The sequence below is a fragment of the Phyllostomus hastatus genome, unplaced genomic scaffold (genome assembly GCF_019186645.2).
Source record: "Phyllostomus hastatus isolate PE091 unplaced genomic scaffold, TTU_PhHast_1.1 phas_contig_34, whole genome shotgun sequence".
Taxonomy (NCBI): domain Eukaryota; kingdom Metazoa; phylum Chordata; class Mammalia; order Chiroptera; family Phyllostomidae; genus Phyllostomus; species Phyllostomus hastatus.
The window spans coordinates 46,447,809-46,473,351 of record NW_025333857.1 but is presented as its reverse complement, the minus strand read 5'-3'; the positions used below and the strand labels follow the sequence as shown (position 1 = coordinate 46,473,351).

The following is a 25,543-nucleotide window of genomic DNA, read 5'->3' as shown; positions in this document are numbered from 1 at the left end:
GGTTTTCTAACAGTACTCCATGAAGCATGAGTTCCAAATGGGACACGGAAAAAGGGCTTGGCTGTTGGGGCTTAGTATCTTAAAACAGCAACTGCTCTACTGGTATGCATGCTGCAACCTGGACTTTTGTGTATGATTTCATCAGTAACTAAGTGGTCTTGTTCATTTAAGAAATGCAGGACCTAAGCTGCATACAGGGAATTAAAAAAAAAATCTCAAGGCCCAGAATTTTTCCCAGGCTAATTAAATCAAATTTATGGGAGTGGGTTCCAGACATCAGTATTTTTCAGTACCAGGTGATTCCAATGTGCAGCCAATCCCTGTACCAATCTGATCTCTGCTTCCTCATTTGAGACAAAAGGAGACGAAGACACAAAGAATTTAAAGAAAATCAGGACTAAAACTAGGATCCTTCACTTCTAGCTCACTATGCTGAGTTCTCTCTCCACAATTCATTATGAACTAATTCTTTCTCTGAGATAGAGAACATCTGAATCAAAACCGTTATGTAATTTCACATTTATGGAGCTCTCCAGACTTTTAAAGAGTACTTACTACACATTCTCTCTCTAAATTCTTATAAAGACACTAGAAAGTAGACAGGGCATAACTTATTAGATCTGTCTTGGAAATCAGGAAATCAGAGTTCAATTAAATGAACTCATAGTGGCTGAGAGGTAGTCTTTATCTAACTTCAGGATTAATTAGTTTTGACAAGTGTTTATTGAGTGTGTAGCACGTACTGTTGTTAAGACATGGTCAAAGATGCAGAAGTAGCCCTGGGTAGTGTGGCTCTGGATTGAGCACCAGCCTTTGGGCCAAAGGGTCACTGGTTCAGTTCCTGGTCAGGGCACATGCCTGGGTTGCAGGCCAGGTCCCCATTTGGGGGCACACAAGAGGCAACCACACATTGATGTTCTCTCCCTCTTTCTCCCTCCCTTCCCCTCTGTCTAAAAATAAAATAAAATCTTTAAAAAAAGATGCAAAAGTAAGTAAGACATCATCCAAGTCCCCAATTAGTATACAATCTTCTTGGAAAGACAGAGACAATTAGAATACTGCACTACCTGGCTTATCCCTTGGACTAGCAGAAGCTGGAAACCTTCCTCAACTGGCCTTGATGGGTAAGATCAAGTCTCTCCAAATTGAGTCTACAGCTTCTAATTTCTTCATGATTATGGATGGCTATTGAACCCGAGGGATCTGTATATAGTTACTGTGTCTCTAGGTAAGGCTGTGGAGTTGGAAAATCCTTGGTAGTGGTAGAGAAGAAAGAAAGATGCAATTTCGGTGAGGTTCACTTAATACTCTCCAAAGGCAAGGATATGACTCAGGAGAAGACTGGGAGATTCCAAAACAAAGAAATGAGTGGGTAAGTGTTGGGAACCACCCTGCCTGGTTTCAGAAGCTGTAACCCCCCCGCCCCCGCACCTTGCCCCCCATGGCTAAGGCTAAGTGGGCAACCTTTGGACCAGAAGCCACTAAGGAGACAAAGCATATTTCCCTGGCAGAAGTACTGCTTCTGCTCCTTTTACTTCACCCTGCCTGGCCCCCAAATGGTGGACCAGTGATGGGTAAGATTCCCCAAGGGGGAAACAACCTAAGACAGGCATGATCACAGGAAAGACTTGGGGGGCTATAGCAAAAGGGGGTGTTGTACCCTTGCCCCTCAGCTTTGACATAGCCTGAGTCCTCATTCGGTCTGCAACAAGTCTCCTAATCTCTTGGCTGCCTTACTTCCCCTGCCTGACTTAAGCCTGAAACAATGCTGGTGGTGGGTGTCACCCTGTGCTGGAAAGGGCAGGTTCCCTAGGGCAATGAGGCCTAAGAAAGAATATGTAAAATCCTGTGAAACCTGCTTTGTTTAGAATGCTCTCAATTAAATGATAAGGGTCCAAGCAAGTGAGTTTGTTCCTCAAAGTTTTATGGCTCTTTAGCTATCTGACCCTGACTCAAAATAGGCCCTCAGAGTTCTTTGTATGTTATCTATTGTTTGATCTTTACTGCCTGATGATTAATGAGCTTTACCTGTATTCCTGTTCAAAAGGAACCTAATAAAAGCCCATCAAGGAAAAGGTTCTTGGCCTTTTTCCTTCGAGAGATAGGCCACCTTTCCTCCCCAAGCAGATCCTGTCTTGGTAGCCTTATTCTCTCCATGGGGGGCAGAGGGCCCTGCTGGTGGAGCCCCCCACGGGCAAGAAAGAGTATTTACAGAAATAATTATTTCCTTTTCACAGCATTTTAATAAACGGACAGCTTAGAATTTTTGTTGTTGAAGATGACTATTGCACACCAAAGGGGAAAATAACATGTAGAAAATATGTATTTATAATTTGGAATGGTGGAGGTCACAGATGAACACGAGTGTTCCAAGACAACTTTTTCATAAGGAATTAATTCATCAGACATTGCAAAATGTTGCTATCCAGATTGTACTATATAAAAAAATAATAGAACCAGGAACCCATGTTTTATTTATAGACTAAAAAAATTAGCCAGGAATAGTCTAGCACACCTGTTCTCAAACTTTAGCACACATCAGAATGACCTGAAAGGCTGGGCCCCACCCTGAATTTCTCATTCAACAGATCTGTGATAGGGCCCAATAATTTACATTTCTTACAAATTCAGGCGTTGCTGATGCTGTTGGTTGAAGTCCCATACTTCTGGATTATTCACAAGACACGCTCACATTTGTTAACAACTTAGTTACCTCTCTATTATGGACTTTGTAGTGATACTCATCCCACCGACCTAATGGCCAAAAATAAGACTAAATAAGAAAAGAAAAACCTACTACTGTTACAAAAACAGACAAGGGGGGCCTGGGACAATATACTATTATTGAAAGAAGGCCCCGGGTCCATTATGTCCGCCGCCAGAGGAAAGACGTCTCTCAATGCCAGAGATTCGTGAAAAGGAAAGGAAATGTTTATTTAATGCTATACAGACTTCAAGTAGTGACCTAATGTCTTTATCAAAAATCCTAAAGTCCCTAAAAACACCCACAAACACACAGTCCTTCCTTCCTTCCCTCTTTGCCCAGTCCAGAGTACCGTATCTCAGGAAAGGAAATAGAAGTCCATGGCTCAGGCAGTCCTCTGGTTCTTAGTTAGTCCTCCATCTTGACTGGGAGACCTCCCTGGGTTCTGGGCACCCTCGGCTGAGTCGCTGGGATCTCTGCTAAAACCAGGTGGTGGTTCCCCTTCTAAAGCTGTGGGGGTCCCCACTCTGTCCAGGCCGCGTGGTTCTCCCTCTCTCAGGGATGCGGGAGTCTTCACTTTGCTAAAGCTGTGTGGCCCTCTCTACAATGGCCGTGATCCTCTCTGCACCTCCACAGCCACATGGTTCTCTCTCTCCTAAAGCAGCATGGTTCTCCTCCTCAGGGCTGTGCGTGGTTCTCTCCCAATGGCTGAGGTCCTCCCCATTCTGCTAAAGCCGCATGGTTCTCTCTCTCTGGGATGTGGGAGTCTCCACTCTGCTAAAGACGCATGGTTCTCCCTCTCAGGGCTGCTCATGGCTCTCCTTCCTAAAGCAGCATGGTTCTGTCTCCTAAAGCAGCATGGTTCTCCCCCCTCTCAATGGCCGAGGTCCTCCCCATTCTGCTAAAGCCGCATGGTTCTCCTTCTCAGGGCTGCGCATCGCTCTCCTTCTCAAAGCAGCATGGTTCTCCTTCTCAGGGATGCGGGAGTCTCCACTCTGCTAAAGACGCATGGTTCTCTCTCTCAGGGCTGCGCAGGGTTCTCCCCACCCTAAATGGCCACCAAGTCTGGGTTTTAAATCCCTGCAGCCAATCTTCCTCTGCAGCCCCATTTCCGACTCCTCCCACACTCGGCTTCACATGCCAGAACTCGTATCCTTCCAGGTTTACTGGGCTGCCATCATGAGTCTGGGCAGGTGTGGCCCCATGTCCTGGAGCCAATCTTCTCTGAGCTCCCATGCAGGCGCTGTAGCTTGGGGGATCTGCCCCCAGTCACGTCTTGGTGGGGAAGTTACTTCCATCCCCCTGGCTCAGGGCATGGCCACAGCTATTTAACATATCTAAGCGACCAGCCAAAGGCTATAGATATGTTAAATGACCATGCCAGAGGGTAGCTGCAAGGCTGTTGCTATGCAAAACAGCTCTCAATGGCCCTGCTCCATTTGTCCCTTCCCCCCAACCCACACCCTGGGTGGGGGGGATGGAGACATCTTAAAATCTCCTGGACACCTTAAGTTCTGGACCCCATTTCAAATGTCCATTTGGGGTCCCCCATCTTGGCTGCACCCTGTAACACTACTGCCTTCAGGGTAGTCTAAATTCCCCTTCATAACCTGGCTGATGCTTACTTTTCTAGTCTTACCACTCATCATCCGCCTGCTCAAAGCCAACTACCCAATAAATATAAACTACCTGTAATTCCCAGCACACCACCAACTTTTTAAAAAATTCCAAGTGCACATACTTCTCCAAATGCCTAGAACTCCATTTCCCTGTTTAGACCTGGTTAAGTTCTATTGGGTAACTTTAAGCTTGCATTTGTCTTCCCCAGGATGCCTTTTAAGATGCCCCAAAGATGGGTCAAGTGTCCCTACTATGAGCTCCTATACTATATTCTATGTTCACTTCTATCTTAACATTTATACCTTAAATTGAAATTGTCTGCCTCCTTCATAAGACAATATTGTCTTCAAGGATAGGAACTGTATATCAATGGATCTCTGATGACTAAAGCAGTGTCTAGTATGTGGTATGTTCTAAATAAATATTTTTAAATGCAATAATTTGCTACCTTACTCCTGTTAAAAGCTAAAGTCATTACAATAGGCTACAGGGACCTACATGTTCTGACTTCATCTCCTACTATTCTAACCTTCATTCACTGAGTCCCAGCTACACTTTGAGACTTTAATTGGAAAAGGTATGCCAGCCAAGGAGTCATCTAGTCATGTAGAGAAAGGAAGAAAGAAACCAAAATATATTGAGCCTCTAGTATGTATCAGGCTCTGTGTTAGGTGCCTTCAGAACCTCGTATCAGAATCCACCCCCCTGCCCCCAATCACCCTGGGACAAATTCATTACTATCCCTACTTAACAGCAAAAGAGACTAAGTCTTAGAGTATATTTTGAATTTGAACAGAAAGAAAAAGTCCATAGTGGTGACTTTTCCTTCCCCTGATATCATGTTTGTTGATTAATCTGTTTGCTGTGTCTCCTGCCCAATTCCCTGTGTGCTGTTCTGGGAAGATGGCCTCTATGAACTACATCACCCAGACCACCTACTGATTTGCCACTTTGTGTCTCACCATTTCATTCTAGTTCTTTTAACACTGACTATACCTCTATAAATAGTCCTTTGGTTAAACTTTCTTCAGTTAAACACTTTGGATGCATCATTTTTCTGCAAAGATTCTGACTGCTACACTAGGACAACAATGGCATGTTCTTTTCCTTTGCACTTCAATTCATTCAGTTCCCAAAATCTAAAAGAGAGTCTCCTTCCTTTCCTCTAATCCAAAGTGTCCCATCCTTCCAGGTCTACCTGGTCTTACAAGAAGTCTCTCTAAGTACTGTATTACCAGAAACAATGTTGTAACCACTGAAGCTAGTGCGACATTAGCACCCGGTCGTCCTTGAAGTTCTATGACTGTTCAGTGTTTTTAGCCTGACCATCTTGGCAGTGCAACAACTCCTTAGGGGGAGGGAACTTTAGCAATCAGAATCTCTATATAAACAAACATATTTCAGCTGCAATGAACCTTTGAGTTTACCTTGTATAACCTCCTCATTTTACAGATGGGGAGGTTCAGGCTCACACAGGGAAAGTGTGTCTCACAAATATATAGTGGTAGACTTAGGGCCATATTCTAGATTCTTCTTACTACTTCACCATGTATTACACTGCACTGGTCACTTAGTAGGCACTTAATATGCTGATAACTCACTCCTAAATTTACACAGGGGGTTTGTTTTGTTCAGTGCTAGGCTCCATGCCTTGATCAGTACATGGCACATAGGTCGTGCTCGGCAAATATTTGTTGATTTTGAAGTCAGACACAAGACAAATTCCTTAGAAATTAATCAGGACTCACAATGTCATTAATAATCATAATTGTGATAATAATCTCCTGTGCACTTAGAGAAGATGTATAATTTTCAAATGCTTTTATATCTAATCCCATTTGATCCCTCTGTGGTAAACATGACAGGAATTATTAGTCTATTTAACAGATGCAGGTAACAGTCTCTGAGAGATTCAAGGTCAAGGCTTCCTGACTAGTATGTAGTGAGCTGAGACCAGTATTCATAGTATTATGCCATCTCCACTATTCCATGTTGCTTCTTCAGCTTTGCCACTCTGCTTCTAGGTATGGCAGGTTCACTCAGGAAGCTAGTCCAAATATTCACAATGAATACGTGGATCATACACTTCAGCTAAAAAAAGTGACTTTTCCTTCTTTAAAAATCCACTGTGAAAGGCCCTTCTGTTCTACTTCTGAATCGGTACAGCCTGCAGAATACCCCCACTCTTGATACTATGAGACCTGTTATTTCCGTGAGAGGAGGGTTACCATCTGTGTATTCTGGCATGAAAGAGATGAACTTTTGAGATACCGCTCTCAGTATAGATCAGAGCCAGGCCCATTTATCACCAGCTGTTCAAAGGAAACAATACTTTTTCTTTGGCCTCACTGCACCAGAAAGAGTTAAAACAATGACTTTCTTCAATATCAAATGCACCAGGGAACAACCTATGGATATTTTTATTGAATTCTCCTATTAAAAACAACAACAACAAAAAACTTGAGCACAGATTTCACCCTGGATTTTAGCTATTAGGATGATCTCTGATTCTAATAAGTGTATTGTAGAAACCAATAGACAACCTTAACACAAATCCAACCTCTTTGTATTTCAGTTTCCATGAAAAGATCAAAGTACCAGTGCAGAAATTACCCAGAGTCCTACATCAGGGATCACAAACTCAAATGCCTGCCTGGTACCAGGCAAACAAGGTAAAGCTGAATACATGAAAGAAAATAAAAAGGAACGGAGTCTGTAATGAACTGCAGTAAACTACTTTACCAGCCGCTTCTCAGCTCCAACCACTTGTGTGAGAATGTGAGCTAAGAGTTAACAGATTGTGACTTCCGGCAAGATGGAGGCATAGGTGGACGCACCGTACCTCCACGCACAGCAAGATTAGAACAACAACAATTTAGAGATAGAATAATACCCAGAACTGACAGGGAATTTATCTAAATGGAAGTCGGACAGCCAAGAAGTTGAATTAGACCCATTCATCCAGACCGGTAGGAGGGACAGAGACGAGCGCAGGTCGAAGCTCACGGAGTATGGGGAGAGCTGGGTGCCTAAGGCAACCAGGAGCAAGTAAGCCATCTGGGGTGCACAGTGGGTGGACCCTGAGTACGCAAGCGGCAACTGGCGGACCCAGTGAGGCTGCGATTGTGGACCAGGGCAGAGCTCGCAGCCCAGGATCCCAGGGAAGGGACTGAGATCCCAGGAGAGTGGGGCTGCCACTGTTGTTCCCTCCCGTCCTGCTCCCGCTCCCGCCTCCCGCTCCCGCCCCCACATACGTCACAATCTAGCGACTGGGGTGCCCAGCCCCAGTGAACACCTAAGGCTCCGCCCCTCACCGTAACAAGAGCGACCAGACTGGGGAAAAAAAGAGAGAGCGATGGCTCAAATAGAAGAACGAATCAGTGCCCCAGAATTCATCCTTTTGAGTGACCAAGAAATAGCTAACCTATCAGATGCACAGTTCAAAACACTGGTGATCAGGAAGCTCACAGAATTGGTTGATTTTGGGCACAAATTACATGAAAAAATGCAGGTTACCATAAAAGAGATGAAGGAAGATACACGGAGAACCAACAGTGATGGGAAGGAAACTGGGACTCAAAACAATAGAGTGGACCAGAAGGAAGAAAAAAAAAACAAACAGGAAAGAATGAAGAAATAAGAATTCAAAAAAAACAAGAAGCTTAGGAACCTCCAGGACATATTTAAACGTTTCAACATCCGAATTATAGGGGTACCAGAAGGGGAAGAGGAAAAGCAACAGACTGAGCACGTATTTGAACAAATAATAAAGGAGAACTTCCCCATTCTGGCAAAGGAAATAGACTTCCAGGAAATCCAGGAAGCTCAGAGAGCCCCAAAGAAGTTGGACCCAAGAAAAAACACACCAAGGCACATCATAATTACATTAGCCAAGGTAAAAATGAAGGAGAGAATCCTAGAAGCAGCAGGAGATAAGGGGACAGTAACCTACAAAGGAGTTCCCATCAGACTGTCAGCTGATTTCTCAAAAGGGACCTTACAGGCAAGAAGGGGCTGGAAAGAAATATTCCAAGTCATGAAAGACAAGGACCTATATCCCAGATTACTCTATCCAGCAAAGCTTTCATTTAGAATGGAAGGGCAGATAAAGTGCTTCTCAGATAAGGTCAAGTTAAAGGAGTTCATCATCACCAAGCCCTTATTTTAGGAAATGTTAAAGGGACCTATACAGAAAAAACATGTATAGTAAAAGGACAGCAAACTCACAATTATTAACAATCACACCTAAAGCAAAACCAAAAGAAACTAAGCCAACAACTAGAACAGGAACAGAACCACAGAAAAGGAGATCACATGGAGGGTTAGCAACAGGGGAGTGGGGGAGGAGAGAGGGGGAAAAGGTACAGAGAATAAGTAGCATAGATTGTAGGTTGAAAATAGATAGGGGGAGGGTAAGGATAGTATGGGAAATGTAGAAGCTAAAGAATTTATGACACTTGGACATGAACTAAAGGGGGGAATGTGGGTGGGAGAGGGTGTACAGGGTGGAGGGGAGTGAAGGGGGAAAATGGGACAACTGTAATAGCATAATCAATAAAATATATTAAAAAAAGAAAAAATACAATAATTAAAAAATAATAATACAATAAACTATTTCACATACTCTGAACTGTAAACCTACTATTCCTCACCTTGTATATACCAATGGAAATAAATGTTCAAATAAAATAAAAATTAAAAAAAAGAGTTAACAGATTATCTAATTTTTCAAAAAACTAGAAATCTGCATTTTTAAAATGTGAAATTTTATTTTAAAAAGGTAGCTACTACGTCAGTTCTGCAAGCCTGTTAACCATGAGTAGTCGGCCAGAGTTTTAAGGAGTAGGTCTCCCGCACCATTTCAGAGGAATGACGGCTAATGTGCCACTTTCAAGTCAAATAATGCTGTGAGATTTAAGCCGTTTTCAGAGAATCTGGATACTGCTGGCAAAGTGGACAAAACTCCCTGAGTTAACAGGAATGTGCTTTAGCTGGGTGTCTGCTCTATGAGGTAACTGGATAAATGGGTGCTCTTTGAGAGGCATTTGTGGGATAAAGAGCCCCTTTGCTAGGTATCTGGGTAGATATATCTTCTCTGGGGTGTCTGGAAAACCTGTATATTTGAGTATAGGGAGGAGGAAGTAACCTGGGGGGGGATCCGGGGAAACAGTTTAGAAGACAGTGTGAGGGTGGACATCTCCTGGAAAGTATACAGAGGGGGATGAATGTCAGGTAGTATGGGGATATTCTTTCTTCAATGCCAGGAGCGAGAAGGCAATAACCTCTCCTCCGGCGCCGCCTTCGGGCACCTCCTGCTCACCATCGCAGCACAGCCGCCGACTCCAGCGACGTCCATCTTAACGCACCTTTCTGCGCAGGCGCACTGTGGAGCCCCAGGGTCCAATCCAGAGATGAGCCTCGCCCCCAACTCGGCCACGCCCACCCACCCCCAGCTCGCCTGCAACCACGGCCCCTTTCTCGCTGGCTTTCCAAAAGAGTCCACCAGTAGCAGGCTTTGAAGTACTTAGGTATGGTCGGATGGGGAAGGGAGGTTAAACACTCAGAATCTACTGTTGGAGGAGTTTTAGGCTGACGGGGCAGGCAAACAAGTAAATTATAACAACGTGGAGTGCTGTGGGGAGGATGTCCAGGGTTGGTTTGGTCCTAAAGGCAGCCAAAATGTCAGAACCTAGAAGGCAGTGGAAAAGGCTGAGGATATTCCAGGAAGGGGGTAGGCGTGCACAATGTGTGTGTGTGGGAGTGGGGGGCGGTGAGAATGGGGAGTGGTAGTTGGGGATGGGGAAAAGTGCTGAATAGCTGCAGGATGGTGAGGGGTGCCTGCACTTCTCTTGGAGTGTCTTGGAGTTTCAGCCTGAAGACTATAGCTTTCACAGGAAAGAGGCCAAAGTGTGTGAGGAGAGCAGGGGCAGAATGGAAGCAGATGATTACCAGTAATCCAGACAAGGTCTACAAGTCACTACCTTCACTTGTGGTATTGGGAACTGAGATTTAAAAGGTCAGTGAGGCAGAAATGGTAGGCAACTGATTTGGGAAAGAAAGAAGTTTAAAAATGAGTGGGCAACTGCATTGTAAGGATTTATTTAGCAAGCAAGTGGAGATGAGAAACTGGGAAGCTCCAGTTAGCTCCCTCGTCTGTGCTGTACTCAGTCCCCACCCCGTAAGTGTGCCTGCTGGTTGAGAGTAGGTGCGCACTTTCTTGCTTCAGCTTCTCTGATTTCCATGTCAGGAGGCCTCACTTTCACCTTGTTTCCTCCCCTTTGGGAGTAGACTTTCTACTCCAGTTCTTCTTCCTTGAATTTCCCTGCATGAAAGGCTACTGTGTATTCCTAGGCCTACACCTCTGTCCTGTACACAGTAGCCGTGGCCCTCCACCAGCCTCTGGAGACACATCTTTTCCCAGAAGGACCCTGCCTTGTTCTTACAGCCCAGGCTGTGTCTGTCCTAGGGGGGAAAAAGCCTCATGATTCTAGAAAAGGAAAGGCATAACATGGACTAGTTTTCACCCACATACGTCATCTGCTACTTTTCTGAACCTTTTACAGGAAGCTGGTCCCATGACTCTGTTAACTGGACTGTTAGGTCTCAGGTCAAAGCCAAGATGCTCACACATGGGCTGCTTTACTGCTTGGTGCTTATCCAGAACTGCTTTAGGCTCCACCACTTACAGGGGTAGGGAGTAGGATTAGGAATGAGTAGAGAAAGCAGCAAAGACCACTGGTCTAAAATCTACCATTATATAAAACAGTCATTTCTACAGCTTTCCATACTTTAACAGAATTACAAGACCCCAAAGGCTGCTATAAGATAATTTATTACAGACTAGCCAATAATCTCCTGTAACAATGGCACATACAATAAGTAACAACGACAACAACAACAACAACAACAAAAACTTAGTTTCTTGTTTCACGTAACGGCCAGAACAGCTGTGGACAACACAGAGTTCTCAACATGTCCAGGAAGGAAGTCCAGGAAGGAAGTCCAGGAGGCTGCTGCCAAGGACATTAAAGGGCTATATCACATGTCTGAGCGAAGGCCTGGAAGTCCATATGACCCCTTGAAAGAGCTTGTCTCTGACCTCCCAGGAGAGTTGAGGCCCCCCCCTCCATCCAGCCTGTATAGAAGGATCATAGTTCAAGCTTCTTCTGGAGGTTTGAGCGTCTGTGAGGGGAACAGCAGCTGACCTTATGAAAGAGTGAGGTCAAAGGCTAGATTCTTTCTACAAGGGGGAGGACAGCTAGAAGGTGGTGTTCATAGATGAGGAGGACTCCTTCTAGACTAATTTATAAAATTTTTTGGCTTTGTTCAGGGCCTACCCAAGAAGAAAATATAGCCCTCTCTCCTGGACCCTTCCATGAGCCTTCAGATGCATCCACATAAGAAGAGCTTCTCATGTCCTGGAGTGTCACTCCCCTCCTACAGGAGTGAGGTGTGGGGGGCGCTCCTGGGAAGGTGGCCTCTGGTGCTGGAGTTCTAAAGAATATTCTGCTCAAGGCTCTGAAGCACCATATATATGAACCTGCTCCTGCTCATGACAGATATCAGCTGGGTAAGGGATCAGTATAGCTCATTTCTAGAAGGTATCTTGTTCAGTTTCAAAGCCTTATTCTCACTGGGGCCACACAAAACCAGTGGATTCTGCTCAAGGAACAGTCTGAGTTCTATTCTGTGTGCTCTTGCCCTGGCTGTACTTCAGTCCAGACTACAGGGCTCAGTGACACCTACAGGCTCAACTGACTACTTAGGTAGCCAGGTACAAGCTCCTGGCCCTCTATACTTTTCCTTCTAGTGATTGGTACGCAAGGGTCCAACTGGATAAGGTGTGGTATGGCGAGGGGTAGACGTGGGGTGTGGGGTGGAGGGGTGTCTACCAGGAATAGATGACACTCAGAAATGCCTGTCTCTCTCTTAACGGAAAATCTCCCTATGCAGTAACCCCACGGCCTAGCTCCTAGCACCACAGGCCTGCTGGTTAGGGATTCGTGACCCTTTCTGTGAAAAGCCAAACTCTCACCACCCCCAAATTTTCCTTAAATTTCTTTAACTGAAGGATTCAGCCTCTTAACTATGAGGACCTAAGCTGGCTACACAGTAACTCCCACCGGCCCTGATTTGTGGAACCGGAGCCGTCCGGTTGGCCCAGGAGTTTACGTGCTCAGCTCCCCTCCTCCATGGAACGAGACTCTGACTTGAGCTTCACGAACTCTCGAGCCACTTCATCATTGCTCCTCTGAGACAGAATCCGGAGAATGGTCATGCCTGTCTCATCCATGTGGATCTTCCGGCCCAAGGGACACCAGCAGGCACAGCTGCCCTTGGCTGCCACATCCCTCAGGGGCATCACAGCCAGTCCTAGAACGCGATCCTCCCGGGCAAAGCAGTAATCCTTCACACATATTTGCAATTCATAGGCTTCTGGCCCCTCTTCATTTCCCAGGAGGCTGTGGGCACAGGGTAGGTGGAAGGCAGAAGGCCAGAAATGAGGGAATCTTCAACTGAATTCACCCCAGCTGCCATCCCTCTGCTCTCAAGTCTTACCCACCAGTTCATCCCCATCCCAGAGTCCCACAGGTTCCCCACCCCATAACTTACAAGTGAAATGTCTCATTGTACTTGGGGGCCCAGTTGTTGCTTTTTGATTTGGTTGTAAACTTCCTCTTCTTATCACTTTGGTGTGGGCCAATCATGGTCACTTCCACAAAGGGTCGGAACATCCCTGCTGTCTGCCACTTGAGGTCATTGGCAGCCACCACTGCCCAAACAAGGGAAACTTGTGAGGGATCCCACCTGTTCCCAGTCCTTGAGCCCCAGGTGGCATCCCCTGGGGAAGAGGGTTAAGCTGCAGGGCTGGGTGAAACAGCCCCTGTTGATGCGGCTGATGAGGCCACTGGGCAAGAAAAGGTCTGAGACCTAAGTCCATGCCACTCACCTTTCACTGTGACCTTGTGCTCCCCAGTTCCAGGATGTGTAAACAGGTCCACCTGAATAGAGACTTCTCCAACAGGATCATCCACACCAGACCCTGGGGGACAGATGGACAGGTGATCCCCCCTGGAGAAGACTTTAGGCCTAATTATTCCAGATAAAACTGAGGAGTTGGGAGGCCACCACCCTGTACCCTAAAGCAAGAAGCAGTCACCCACAACAGCCACAGGGGAGTAAAGGTGGCAAAAGCAAATGAAAGGGGATAAAGGATGAGGCTGTGTATTAAAACACAAGTCAGTCAAAACTTTCAAAAGTGCACCAGGAATCGCTCAGGTTCCTCAAACCTCTCCCATCTGCTAGGCTCAGAATTTTTCATAGAAGATTTTGGGGAAAGGCAATGCTGCCACCCTGTGTCTTTGTCAATGAACTTTGCCCTCCCCAAGGTCTTAATGGACCAATGTTGGTCCCATTTAGCCAAAAGCCACAACCTCCCACATATGCCTGGATTCCTGGAGGCCCCTGCTCAGGAGTCTGCCCTACTCAGAAAGACTCTGTCCTGCTCAAATTTGGACCTCTCCACAAACAGCTTGCCAGTCCCAATGTCTGGCCAATTTACAGATTTCCCTCAGCAGAGGCCTTACACTATTTCACAAAAACACCAGTAGCCTGCATCACAGATAAAACTTATTTGTCCTAAGGTGGAAGGAAGGAAGATTCTGAGGACAGAACTATTGTTAACCCAGTTTCAGACTGTCTGAATACAATGCCTGTCTCTGAGACTTGGGACAGAGCTTCTGAACTTTGACACCTAGCTTCCCCACTCTCAACATAAGCAGCTCATTCCAGTTCACAGGGGACAGTGTTAGCCCACGTTAGCTTCATACTGCATGGTGTATAACGTACCCTTTTCCGGCCGAATGTCCTCATTAGCAGTAAACCTAATACCTTTCCCATCATGCACTGAGTGAGGACAGGAAAGTCAAGAGGTAGTAGCAGCAGCAGGACAGAGAAAGAAGAATCAGTTAGTAGTCTAAGGAGTTAACAGCCATTCACAGCAGCTCTACATATTCTGAGGGAGCACAGAGGTGGGGTGTGGTAGAGAGAGGAGTCACAACGCTGGGGTCAGGGCCTGAATACTCCAAACTAGACATGGGTCGGAGATCAATCTGGTCATGGACAGAAGCAGTAGAACATACAGAGAGTGAAGGCATCTGAGACCAGTGACGCATGAAAGAGAAAGGTTTTAGACTCTAATTTCCTACACTCTTAAAAAATAAAGCAATGGGTAAAAAAACACACACACAAACTCGGATCTTCCCTGCAGTCTCCACTCCTGTTCTTACCTCATACCTGCCCATTCCAGCCTCTCCTCATCTTTATATTTAGCTTAAAGCCCAGTGTTTCTAAAAAGTCTTTCTGGATTCACTCAGCTCCTTCCCTGATGTTGTAGGCTTTTATATGTACTCAGCTCTGTAAGAGTTTTCTCTGTCCCCTTGAACAAGGCTCATAACTTTGTTTCAATCCTCACCCGAGGAAATGTTTTTCATTGATTTCAGAAACAGAGGAAGGAAGAGAGGCATTGATCAGTTGCTTCCCATACATGCCCCGACCGGGCTTGAATCCACAACCTAGATATGTTCTCTTGTTGGGAATGGAGCCTGTAACCTTTTGGTGTATGGCATGATGCTCCAACCAACTAAGCCACCCGGCCAGGGCACAGCTCTTAACTACTCTTGCTCTCTCTTCTTCCCACTTTGGACTTGAAATAAGAACAGCTGTGGAGAATAGAGCAGTAGTGCACACATGTCTTCCCACCTTCCATCAAGTCCAGCCTAACTGCTTAGATCTCTCCTGCCTTCCAGGTCAGCTCTACACTCCAGATCCACAGTTTAGTAAGGTCGATGCCTTCCCACTCTCTCCTCCCCCAGCTTCACTCCCCCAGGAAGCACGCTCAGGTTCCCCCGGAACCAAGAATATCACACACACCTGAAGGTCCTTCCTGGGCGGGCCCTCTCCAGGATCAGAGTCAGAAAGTAACCATGTCTATGCAAATATGTTTTGTTACAGATAGGCCTGTTTGGAGGCAGGGAGGGGTTCTGAGGACTGGAAGCCACTGGGAGAAAACCAGCTGCCTGGGTCTCCTGTGCATCAGCATCGCCCATGAGGCTGGAACTCTGCTATGCATGTGATCTGCACCCTTCCTTCAACTGCTCCCATGTTTTGCCCCTCTTCTCATCCACGCTGGAGAATCTGGTACATCATTTGCTTCTATCCCCAAGACAACTTCCAACTAAGGTTCCCAAAGCTATGAGTCATCATGAGTGTCTCAACCACTCATCCTCCAAGCTTCCTCACAGATTTTTTCCTACCAGGCAGTGTGTGCTACTTGTACACTACATACCCTTGCCAATGTCTGGGGGGGAAATCCTCAGGCACATTTCCCAGGTCCTGTGACTGTCCTGTCTTGTATGGGTATGGGATGGGGGCAAGTATTGGGGTCCCTCAAGAAATCCTGGGGTCTGAGTGTGAAGGGATCTCTGAAGAAGTACCTGGATCCTCCCTAAGGGCTAGAGGACACTGACTCCCTAGGGCAGAGATGTATCAGGGAAGGGAGGTGGTGTCCCAGAGCCCTTAGGCCTTACCCTGGGCAGTCTGCGAGCGCACGAAGGTCTTGATGAGTGTGTCTGTGGTCTGTGTGTACAGAGACAGGGCATAGCGCAGGGACTGCAGATCTGGGCTCTTCTCTAGGAAGGTTTTCTTCAGCCCGTTGCCCCCTGCATGAAAATATTGCTGAAAGACAAAAGAGTAGTTGCTGCTGCCTCGTCCACACACAGAAAGGCAGCTCCCCACCACTGTCCTCGGAGAAATGATATCTGAGCGGAGGCTCAATGAAGATGTCATAGAGGATGGCAAGGACTGTAAGTCATTCAACGAACAATAGGATCAGGAATACCACACAAAGCTGGGTCACAGTTTTTTAGGTGAACAGTATTATCTGGGTATCTGGCAGGAGGGGTAAGGGATGGCCATGTTACTGGATTGTTGTGTGTGAAGGACGGATAGCTGGACAGGCATAGATAGGGGATAGAAGCATTTTGGGCAGAGAGTAGCCAAAAGTGCTCTTTTACCCCTCTGAGCTCTTAGAGAATGTTATACCTATGACATACCTCTCCCCAGTGCACTGAGTCACAGTTCTTATGTACCTGCCTTATCACCACCTTACCAGATTAGAACCACCTTGAGGTAGGAGCCATGTCTAGTTCTCTCTGTATCCTTCATAGTACTTAGTACCTAGTGCATGTTGCCTTGTCAAATAAATAAACAGGTAGTAGAAAAAAAATCCTGTGAAAATCCGAATGACTTTATATTTAAGTGAAAGAGAGAAATGTCAGCCAGATCTGGGGAATTAGGATCTGGAAGATTAATTAATTCCCAGCGGAAAGTATTTGGGAATGACAATGAAGAACTAATTGAACTGAATGTGTGCAATTCAGAACCCAGGAATAAGTAAGTATTCTAGGTCCATGGTGCGTCACCTGAGACTGCGTTTTTGGTTGCTCCCCAAAAGGAATATAGACATTGCAGAGAAATAAACAGACATAAAAAGCACTCTCTTCTGATGTGTTGTGGCAAGAGCCCAAGGGACACCTAGTCTGGCAGAGGGAAACGCCAAGGCTAAGGGGGTGTGGCAGTAAGACTGCCTGGAGGCTGGACGGGTGGTGGGGGTGGGAGGGGTCTCCACCTTGATGGTGTCCAGGGCGAGGTCGAGGATGGCACACTGCTTTGGAGTAAGACTCCGTGTTTCCTCTCGCACCATGTGGTCCTGGAATCACAGAGAAAGCAACAGCGTCATGACGGCTGGGGGTTGTCGTGAAAACCTTGCCCCTACCTGCCAACCCGGAGCTACATGTTCCTCTCCTTTCCCTCCTCGTCAGTCTCCAATGCTCAGATTTCCTTCCTTCCAGGCAACCCCCTCCCCACTGGCCTCAGAAGGACCCCAATGCATCTAGAGTACCTTGAGTTTGGAAAGATGGCTCAGCTCCTTGGCAGCACTGAAGATCAGCTGGGTGCCCTGGGCAGAGAGGGAACCAGTCAAAGGCAGAGGACTCCAAACTCGATCAGCAGGCATGAAGTGAGGTAAGGGACACAGCAGGAGGAAGCTGAAGGGCGGTCCTTACCGTCTGGTCAGTGAGTGGGGGCAGAACGATCATCCTTTCCATTGTGTTCATCACCACCCGCCAGAGCTCCTTCAGCACACGCTTCAGGACCGTCTTCTCACACACCGTGGCAAAGAGGGTGAGGCTGCAGGCCCAGGCAACAGGTAAGGCCAGGTGGGTGAGTGTGAACCCCCCTCCCCAAGAGGCTCCTCTGTCTGATTGCCTCTGCCTTGCTTGTCCCAGAAGACAGTCCCGAGTACTGTACTCACTTGCCATCCAGGAAGTCCATGAGAGGTCGGAGCACGCTATCTGCATCCTGAGCCACTGAGGCCCTGGCATTGGGGGATGCATTCCCTGGGCCCCGCACCTGGCCCAGGATGTCGGCCATTTGTCTAATGCACTCATCAATCCGCACCTGGAAACTACACATGTGCCCAGAATACAACCCTCCTCTTCCCAAACACACACCATTCCTGGAGCAGTACCAGCTATTTGATCCTACTCCAGAGTGCTCATGGTGCAGCTTCAGCAGGGAGGGCCAACAGGAGGAGAGGGAAGATGCACATACCTGCAGCTGGATGGATGGGTGTGAGGCAGGGACTTTGGGATTGGCCAGGGACCACATCTGGCTCTGAGGGCTGTTTTGGGGCCACTAACCTGTTTCCAAACACCATGCTGAGCTCATCCAGAACTGTATTCAGTTTCACCTGCAGCTCCTTCAGACTGTCTGAAGCTTCAGGGTCCAGCTGTATCCACAAGAGCTTCGCTAAGCTGGTTCTCTGACTCCTTTCTCCCCTTCTGTGCCCTACTCCTCCCTCATAGGGCCTTTACCCCAATGCCTACTCAAATGTCTCAGCTCCGGCCAGCCTGGACCCAAAGCTAAACTCCTGGCCTACACCCAGCCAGGAGACGGTAGAGTTCCATGGTCGGGAAGCTCCGGAATAAAGGAAACGTGCAGCAACCCCAAACCCTGAGACCTACCTCCTTGCCTCCCATGGCCTCGAACATTTTCTCCAGCTGGACCCTCAGCTGCTGCATGTTGTTCATCAGGATGCAGGGCTGGGGGACAGACGGAGCTGCTGAGTCTGGCTCCTTTCAACACGGGACCCATCAGCATAGGGTTCCTCCCTCTCTCACGCTACTCCAAAAGCCACAGGGAATTTACGACAGGTTATTACATGTGTCTTTCCCTAAGCACTGAGATCTGGAACCAATTCAGACAATTCTCCGCGAATGAAGTCTAGAAGCACATGTTTCTGTATTTAAGATGGATGGTGGGCCCCAGGTGTTCATGGTGGTATCCTTCATAACTCTTTGAATATCTCAACTTTTAAAAAAAATTATTTAGAAAAAGACTAGCAAAAGTCTAGCTTAGGAGGGAATACAGTATTACATGGAGGCTCAGGGGAACTCCTAACCAAGTTCTTATCAGTCTATGGCACAGTCTCAAGCGAGGCTCTGGTGGGAGTGGGAAGTCAGGAGCATCATCTCCACCCTCAGTTCTAAGGACAGCTTCCCAAGGAAGGATTCAAGAGTCTTCTAATCCCTTCTCCTCGGTCCCAGGGCCTGACCCTCACCATTTTCTCCTTTGTGCAATAAGCTGGGAAGTTCTTTGACAAGATGTCTGCATATTGCATCAGCACCTTCCCGATGGTCTGAGAAAAGAGGAGAAAGGGAAAAGAGAGGGAACGCTCAGCTCTCCCCCTAAGGATCTTGCCTGAGAAGTCACACCTCTCATCCAAGAACAATACAACAGAGAGGTAAAGGGGAATCTCACAGGAAGGACAAAGCTCCCTCTCAACCCCAGAACAGCAATGAGACAAACCCACCTGTCCCCCTCAGACACAAAGCAGATGGGGTAACACCAGGTTTCACCCAAAGGCCACCACAAAGTGTTGAGCTCAGACTTATGACTAGGTTGTGAGTGTGGTGGTAGTAAGGGGAGAGGGCAAGGAGGGCCGTGGTCACCTTAGCGAACCTCCTCATGTACTGGGCAAGGATGTTGGGGTCTGGGCATTCCAGCTTTCGGATGATCTCAAAGCTCTGGTTGAGCTGTGTGAAGACGTCCACCACGGAGCAGGAAAAGAGTGCATGCTCTGATGTCTGCTGAAACTAAGGAAGGCCACATATGGGTCAGCATCTTCAGCCACTACTCCTTTCCAAGTTCACAGAGTTCATTCAAAAGGGCTCTGCCCAGCAGGAGTGGCTCAGGAGCCCTCAACAGCATTTCTCATGGGCTCCATAGGCAGGAAGAGCCAATTTGCCTGGAGCCCAGGAACACCTGCTGACGGCTGACCACTCTCAGCCCTGTGCAGCCTCGCCCCTGACTTACCCCATCCTTCTTATCTCGTTCCAGGGCCCCACGCAGGAACTCCAGGGATACATCCTCATTCTCATCCAGCCACTGCAGGACAAATTGCTCGAACCACCTGCAGCCAGGTGAGAGAACTTGGGGTTGGAGTGAGTTGCTCGCATACGTCATGTGCCTGACATCTCCCCCAGGCAGGGGTCTTCCGGAAGGTGGGACATGGTTTGACACTTTCCTCTTTCTGTAGCGGTGCCCAGAACAGGTGGTCTCAAGACTGGCTTGCTGAACCAAACTGAGGATACTGGTACCCTCCCCGCTCCATAAGCCAGAGGGACCATCTTCCCTTCCCCCCGCAGTGCCCACTTGATGACTCACGCTGGGTACTCGGGCACCTGCCCTTGGAAGGCAGGCAGATCCCACACATATTCATTGTGCAGCCACTTGACCTTGAAGTGTAGGTTCATGTAGTCAGCACTCTTACACAGCCGGTTTTTCTCATGCTCTAGTGGGAGGGAAGGAGGCTGGGTCAGGTTTTGGCAGTACAGGTCCTGGTTCTTGAGTTTTCCCAAGGCAGCAGATCCAGTTTTATTAAAAGGGTGACCCAGGTACCCCCTCACAGCCATTGCCCCTCTACCAGTAAGTGCTCTGCCCTCTAAGAGCCTGGCCTATATCTTCCTTTAGAGACTAAGCCAGACTCCCAGGTAAGGCCTATAGTCTTACTGCTCTGGCTTGTGGAAGTGCCAAGTGAGGTGCTGGCCTCTGGTGAAGATGAGAAAGGAATACGGGTGCTAATGCTGACTGATGGGGAGACAGCCCAGGACCGGAGAGGGATGACGGTTTTCCAGGGCTTTTCTAATCCTAGTGGCTTAAATGCAGGCTTAAAAACATAAAGATGAGCAGGTGTACATGACACGTGTGGGTCAATGACAACACACAGAGACAGGGAAACCAAAGTGGACCCGAGCTGCCAGAGACTGCAGTTGAGAAGCCGTGGTGCAGCAGAATCTCGATGTAAACCGAAGGGACCCAGAGCAGCGCAGGGGCACTGAAAATGAACTCTCAAATGAACTCTCAGAGGAACCCTCAAAGAAGTCTGCAAATAAGGACAGTCAGACTGGAAACCATGGAAACACAGCCAGGTGAAAGGACCATCATGTTACAGAAAATGGGATGCTCATTACGGACTTGAAAGGTCTATAATCTCCAGCTGAGTCTCCATGGTCTCTGAGAAAATCTAGGACAAAGAGCACTCACAGCTTTCCCAGAGTCTGGGGCACTGACCATACACACAGGTTCTCATCCTGTACCCCCTTTGTAGATGAAGCATTAATTTGAATAATTAAAGCCAATTGTGTGTGCTTACATATAACACAATGTGAAATCAAGCAAATGCGGGAGAGTACTTAGCAACAGAGAAGGGAAGGCCATTGTCCCTGGGAACTCTATTGCTCAACTGTGAGTTGCCATGGGCGATGCTCCTCCAGGTCAAGGTGGAACAGACAGTCTGGCACAGCTGGCCCCTCTGCATTAGTGCAGCAAACACTCAGGGAGGAAATGAAAGCCTGGGATGCAGCCTCAAAGGGCTCTGGGTCCCGGGAATTTCATCTCCTGGCACTGCAGGCAGCACCATCTCAACCTGAAGTTGCATTTGCACCTAGTTTCTGCTATGAAGCAATGAGCAAGAGAAGAGGAAAAGGTATAAGACTAGAGGTAAAGGGACAACCAAAAGTTCTTACCACCCAGAAAGAGGACTTTTCGTATACGAATGATGGTGGATGCTTGTGGCAGGGCAGAGATACCAATGAACAATTAAGGAAGCGAAAAAAAACAGGGACATCAGAGAAATCCACTCAGGCTTGCACCTTCTCTTCCACCCCACTACCCTGCAGTCCTTAACTAGTCCAAGAGCTTAGGAAAAAAGAAATGGTACCCTCAGGAGGGTCCTCCCTCTTTCCTGTCAACGACCCACTGGAAGTGGAGGCAGTGTTGCTGCATCATTCTAGAGCTCCCTAACTGCTTTCTTCTAGGGGACTTCAATTACCATATTTATATATAATTCTCACTTTCTCTTGTCAAACCATTATCTGTACTCTGGTCCCAAACCGCAGTTTCTACATTAACTTCTGTAGTGAAAAAACACTGGTCACACTTTAAACTATTCTTACAAACTCTGACCGGCATGGCTCAGTGGGTCGGGCATCATACCACACACCGAGAGGTTGCTGGTTTGATTCCTGGTCAGGGCATATGCCTGGGTTGTGGGCCAGGACCTTGGTTGGCTGTAGGCAACAGGCAACCAATCAATGTTTCTCTCCTTCTATTTCTCCCTCCCTTCCCCCCACTCTCTAAAACAAATACATAAAATCTTTTTGAAAAATAAAAAAAAACCCTATTCTATCAAGTTCATGAAACCATGCTTCAGCAAGGTTGCTTGAGATTGTTGAGGGGTGGTGCAGGGGTGTGGAGGTGGGGAGGGGGTGGGGTGTAGTTAATCTGTCAAAAACCACCTCTATTCCTCCTCTATTTGTCTTTCATCCTTGGGGAGTTCTTTCAACCATGATTTCAGCAATCCAGATTGCTGATCATCTTCCTCAAATCTCTCTCTGTGTTTGGTAACGTCTGTATATGACTTTGATTGAGCATCTCTCTTTGCCCAGGTTTAACTCTGGTCCCCATCCTACACAATCTTAACAGCTCCAGCTGAAGCTGAACAGCATATACACACTAATCATGCCCTCTTGTTCAATGAGGATCATCATCGAGTCTTCCTTCTCCCCCTTCATTCACATCCAGTTAAATCACCAATCCCAGTTGATTTCACCTCCAAAACTTCTCTGGAATCTATCCGTTTCTTTCTACTCACACTATCACCTAAATCTCATTATCATCATCTCTAACCTGGACCACCACTGCCCTCGCTCCGCACTGGCTAAGTCCTAAAACCTTCAGGTTTTAGTTTGTGTGTCACCACCTCCAGGAAGCCTTTCCAGATCTGGGTTACATGGTTCTCTTCTTAGCACCCTAGGCTCATTCCTTCTGTGTCCTTACGACTTCGAATTGTAACCGCCAACTTATGTCTGTTGTCTAGACCAGTCTGTGTGCCTGTCAAGGGCTGGGGCTATGCTGCATTCATCTCACTGGGGCCCCGGTAACTAGCACCGTGCCTGATAGAGGAAGTACTCAGTGAACACTTAGTGAAGGGGGTGGGGATTCACTGCGAAGGAGCACAAAGAAACTTCGTTGTATATTTTAATTGTGATAGTAGTTACACAGGTGTGTTTATTAGTCAAAACTCATCAAATTGTACGCTTAGAGTGTTTTTATTATATCGTATATAAATTATACCTCAATAAAGTTTACTTAAAAAATATCAGGTGACAGTCAAAGTCGATGTTATTTTATCATCCAGGTCTCCAAACTTCTCCTCTTCTCTTGCCCTCCACATTCCCGAGAATCACTAAGTCCTGGACAACCTCCTTCCAGTGTCTACCAAAGCCCATTCTTCCCTCTCCATTTCTCTCCCTTCAGACTAGATTATTACAATATTATCTGTTCTCCCTGCTTCTGATTGTTCCCTGTTTCAACCACTCTCATTTTCCACTGTGGTAAAAAATCTTATAAAAATGCTGCTTTGTTCACATTGCATTCCACTCTTGTGCCTATAATGGTTTCTTATTGTCCTTAGTATCTACAATTAAGTCCTGGGCAAATGTCAGGCAGTATGCTAGTATGTTGCATACATCTGAGTTACTTTACCAGCTCAGTGAAATAGATGCTGTGATCACTCCCATTTTACAGACGAAAAAATGGGAGCTCACAAAAACGCAGCAGCTGGGTCTCAGATCACACTGTGGAGTGGGTGGTGAAACTGAGATGTGAAACTAGGTCAACGTCACTTCTTTCTCTTCAGGCCATTTTCAACCCTTTTGTTCATTGTAAACTTCAGCAGAACAGAACTCCCCTTTCAAAGAAATCTCACCTAGAACCCCGTGTAAGGGAGAAAAGCAGAGCTGACTTAGCTGGTACCAGGTAAAAGGCCTGAAGCCCAGCTTCCCGGGTTCCCCTTCTCAGCTCCTGAGACGGCTTTGAAACCTCTGCCCCTCCCTCACACTCTGTGTCTTGTGGTATTCACTCTTCAAAGGTATTTATCCCCACCCCCCACCAAAATCCACTGTCAAGACTGGGGACCATCAGGCTCTCCAAGTGCTACCTGGAGGAGAGGGACAAGTGACCTCCTCACTGGTCTGACAGGCTAAGGCAGGGGCTACAGCCCCAGGCTTGACCCGGCGTGGGCAGGAGGCAGCCACTCTGGGGCAGAGTTACAGAAGGAGTGTGCAATCTGTGCTGTCTCAAACATTACACAGATCTTCATGTTTCTTTCAGTCTCAAAACTAAATGCTTCTACAGAGAACAGACTGGCGGTTTTCAGAGGCAGGGGGTGGGCAAAATAGGTGAATGGAGTCAAAAGTACAAGCTTGCAGTTATAACGTAATTTAGTCCTGAGGATGTGATTAGTATACAGCATGGTAACTATGGTGAACAACACCATATTACATGTTTGAAAGTTTCTGAGAAAGTAAATCTTAACAGTTCCATCACAAATAAAAAATTTTTTATAACTATGTATGGTGATGAACGTTAACTAGAGTGTTAACCAGACTTCCAATGGTGATCATTTCACAATATATAGAAATATTGAATCATTGTTATATTATGCACCTGAAACTTATATATGCTAATTATACCTCAATAAAACAACAACTAACTGATCCTAAGCCTCAAAAAGTTTAGGTCTGAGGGTTACCCGTTTCCCTGCCACTATAGCCAATAACAGATCCAGACTCTGCTTTGTCCTTTCCCCAGCCTGCTCCCCTCCTTCCAGATCCACCTGCATGGACAGGAGATAGGTGAACACATACACAGACAGGAAAGGCAGCTAAACAAGTGAGCACACACGGGTACACATGAGAAGGCCGGATACAAGTAGAGAATGATATCTTTTTAGACCAAAGTGGAAAAAGAGTGAAAGAATAAGCTGAATGAACAAGATGAATAATAATTTATCTGTGACTTTGTTCTACAAGGGAAGCAAGCAAAGTATCTTCTAGCGTTGTCACACCGATCCAGAACAGCTTTCAAGGAAAGCCAGGCCAGGCAGTCCCCGCTGTGAGAAAATAATCTTATCCATGTATTTAAGGGTCTATGATTCTTTAACACTGTGAAGGTAAGTTTCACAAGACTCCAGGGAGGGGGCCACTCGTGAACACCCGATGGGAGGAGTTGATTTCTGGGCTGGGCAAGTCCTAAACAGGCATTTGCTCTAAAGCTGGAGGGAGGAACCTGCATCCACACAGCCATTTCTGTTATTCTTTTGGCTGAAGCTTTGCCCACCCAAGGCCTCCTGAGGCGTATCCTCCACTATGCCTGGAATCCCTCTAATTTCTCACTGTACCATTCACCTTGAACCTGAAGTTGTCTGAGAGAAGAAAGGGACAGCGAGCCAGGTGCTTGGACAAGGGGCCTGCGACCCAATGCCTTGGGCACACCCTTACCCTCCAGTGCATATTTCATGTCTTGGGCAAAAAGTTGCCACATCACTTCTGCGCTGACTTTTCCCACATTCAACTCCTGAGGAAACCTGGATGATGGAAGAAGCCATAGTCAGGATATAATGCAAGAACTGTTTGATTTGATTTGATTGATTCAGAGGCTGACATGCCTAGTTCTTGGAGGTCATATTGAAGAGGAGAAGACTGGGAAACATGGATAGGCTCAATCTGAAGAAAGGGGGCTCAGGGGCCAGTGGTA

General features: G+C 46.9%; 2 protein-coding genes across 9 annotated transcripts in view; both read right to left on the bottom strand.

Annotated features, from left to right (window-relative positions):
- The window catches only part of LOC123819593 (phospholipid-transporting ATPase FetA-like), a 103,020-nt gene extending 93,325 nt beyond the window's left edge, over positions 1-9,695 (bottom strand). Inside the window, exon 1 of the mRNA XM_045840001.1 lies at positions 9,645-9,695. The gene's annotated coding sequence lies outside the window, so the exon portion shown is untranslated. The remainder of the gene's footprint in view (positions 1-9,644) is intronic.
- Positions 9,696-11,644: 1,949 nt separating this feature from the next.
- The window catches only part of UNC13B (unc-13 homolog B), a 205,218-nt gene continuing 191,319 nt past the window's right edge, over positions 11,645-25,543 (bottom strand). For 6 of the 8 annotated variants that reach the window (XM_045840120.1, XM_045840121.1, XM_045840122.1 and 3 more), the window contains 16 exons: positions 25,288-25,373; positions 20,111-20,237; positions 19,760-19,856; positions 19,396-19,539; positions 19,005-19,082; positions 18,409-18,486; positions 18,085-18,173; positions 17,697-17,849; positions 17,449-17,572; positions 17,286-17,342; positions 17,013-17,093; positions 15,913-16,060; positions 14,174-14,230; positions 13,275-13,367; positions 12,938-13,097; positions 11,645-12,786 (listed from right to left, as the gene is read on the bottom strand). In XM_045840120.1, the coding sequence (XP_045696076.1) occupies positions 12,501-12,786; positions 12,938-13,097; positions 13,275-13,367; positions 14,174-14,230; positions 15,913-16,060; positions 17,013-17,093; positions 17,286-17,342; positions 17,449-17,572; positions 17,697-17,849; positions 18,085-18,173; positions 18,409-18,486; positions 19,005-19,082; positions 19,396-19,539; positions 19,760-19,856; positions 20,111-20,237; positions 25,288-25,373 (1,858 nt within the window). In that variant the 3' untranslated portion in view covers positions 11,645-12,500. The remainder of the gene's footprint in view (positions 12,787-12,937; positions 13,098-13,274; positions 13,368-14,173; positions 14,231-15,912; positions 16,061-17,012; positions 17,094-17,285; positions 17,343-17,448; positions 17,573-17,696; positions 17,850-18,084; positions 18,174-18,408; positions 18,487-19,004; positions 19,083-19,395; positions 19,540-19,759; positions 19,857-20,110; positions 20,238-25,287; positions 25,374-25,543) is intronic. The other 2 variants (XM_045840123.1, XM_045840124.1) reach the window with 1 other exon arrangement.